Here is a 2,179-nt window from a genome sequence, read left to right on the forward strand (position 1 = left end):
CTGACGAAAAAGAATGTAGAAACAAAGAAGCTACAAACTGAGAAGCTACAAACAAAGAAGCCGGAAAAAAAAAGGAAGACTTATAAAGAACCTAGAAAATGTGTTAAAAAAAGTCTCCAAAGTCAACCGACTCTAACCAACGAACCTCAAGCAGCCAACCAGCCTCAGATAACCTAAACCAAATGACCTAAACCAACCCCAGACAAATAACCAACCTAAACCAAAACAGCCAGAACAAACCAACCTGAAAGAGCCACCGCAAACCAACCAAACTAAACCAACAAACCCAAAACAACCTACGAAGAACCTATAAACCATGTGAATGGCAAAGAAAGTGTCAGGGACATCCAGCAGCTGTGCCCAGCACCTGGCCACTAAGGGCAGGGACAGTCCCCTGGGCCTCAAGGGCACAGAGACCCTTGGGGACAGCACCTCAAGGGCTCCTCCAAAGGGTGCTCCTGAATTAGGCCTCTGCTGACGGGCCACCCAGAGACTCCAAGGAGAAGGTAACAAGGTTGTACACATCTTGACGGTATTCATTTCACTTGAGAACCTGCAGAGACACAAGCAGAGCCCCTTCCCCAGGTTATTAGATCAGCAGATCCTGACCATTCGTTAGACACAGGCCTCTGAGTCAGAGAGGCTGGCTTCATGCCTCTGGAGAAGTGTCATGGATGAAGAAATTCCTTGACAAACATGGTTATCACAGATCAAATGCTCAATGCGCAGGAGGTTCCTGAGATGAACTGGAAATAACTTCTGAAGAGACATGGGTAACTTATTACTGCTGACAGAAAAATGATTGAATCTGCTTCTCCAGTGCCACTTTCATCCTCTGGTTCCTCATGCTGTAGATTACGGGGTTCACTGCTGGAGGCAACACTGAGTACAGAAAAGATACCACCAGGTCCAGGCTTGGGGAGGGGATGGAGGGGGGCTTCAGGCAGGAAAACATGGAAGTGCTGATAAACAGGGAGACCACGGCCAGGTGAGGGAGACACGTGGAAAAGGCTTTGTGCCGTCCCTGCTCAGAGGGGATCCTCAGCACAGCCCTGAAGATCTGCACGTAGGACAGTATGATGAATAGAAAACACCCAAATCCTAAAGAGACACTAACCACCACAAGCCCAGCTTCCCTGAAATAGGTGTCTGAGCAGGAGAGCTTGAGGATCTGGGGGATTTCACAGAAGAACTGGTCCACAGCATTGCCCTTGCACAGGGGCAGTGAAAATGTATTGACCGTGTGCAGCAGAGCATGGAGAAACCCACTGGCCCAGGCAGCTGCTGCCATGTGAACACAAGCTCTGCTGCCCAGGAGGGTCCCGTAGTGCAGGGGTTTGCAGATGGCAACATAGCGGTCGTAGGACATGATGGTGAGAAGAGAAAGCTCTGCTCCAAAGAAGAAGACGACCATTAAAACTTGGGCAGTGCATTCTTGATAGGATATAGCTCTGGTGTCCCAGAGGGAATTGGCCATGGACTTGGGGACAGTGGTGGAGATGAAGCCCAGGTCGAGCATGGAGAGGTTGAGGAGGAAGAAGTACATGGGGGTGTGGAGGTGCTGGTCACAGGCTATGGTGGTGATGATGAGGCTGTTGCCCAAGAGGGCAGCCAGGTAGATGCCCAGGAAGAGCCAGAAGTGCAAGAGCTGCAGCTCCCGTGTGTCTGTGAACGCCAGGAGGAGGAACTGGGTGATGGAGCTGCTGTTAGACGTGCTGCCTCTGGGCATGAGGACAATGTCATAGGAGAAAAAGACAATGACAAGCTACAAAAGAATTCTCTGAGCAAAATCAAAGCCATTTCCCGTACAAGCCCCACTGTCACACACAGACACTTTTCTTTTTCCTGGAGACCGCCTTCAGCTTTGTAGCTGGAGCCCTGGTTGGTGCTTGATAAGCATCTGATGAAGAACTAGCCCTCTACCATGGACTCCTGATAAGTCAGCCTGACTCTAAAGAAGTGGGCAGGGGAGGTGGCCTGTCCTGGTGTTCAACCTTGTCAAGTGCAAACCACTGCTAATGCCGACAGGCCTGTCAGCATCTGCACTCCCAGGGATAAGATACGGGAATGGTAAGGGCAGTTTCAAAGTTCTAGGATTTTATAGCTTCCACCCAATTTCACCTTGAGAGGGTTCTTGCATGTCAGAAACCCTTAGCATTTCTGCTACACTGGGGGAGAA

The 2,179-nt window shown here is 50.1% G+C and overlaps 1 protein-coding gene across 1 annotated transcript; it reads right to left on the bottom strand.

The window, feature by feature from the left end:
- Positions 1-781: 781 nt before the first annotated feature.
- LOC308041754 (olfactory receptor 14C36-like) lies at positions 782-1,729 on the bottom strand (the record flags this gene model as incomplete). Its single annotated transcript, XM_080346659.1, has 1 exon — positions 782-1,729. The coding sequence occupies one exon, from the start codon at positions 1,727-1,729 to the stop codon at positions 782-784; it is 948 nt and encodes a 315-aa protein (XP_080202785.1).
- Positions 1,730-2,179: the final 450 nt, after the last annotated feature.

The sequence above is a fragment of the Nesoenas mayeri genome, assembly GCF_963082525.1.
Source record: "Nesoenas mayeri genome assembly, chromosome: 6".
NCBI lineage: Eukaryota > Metazoa > Chordata > Aves > Columbiformes > Columbidae > Nesoenas > Nesoenas mayeri.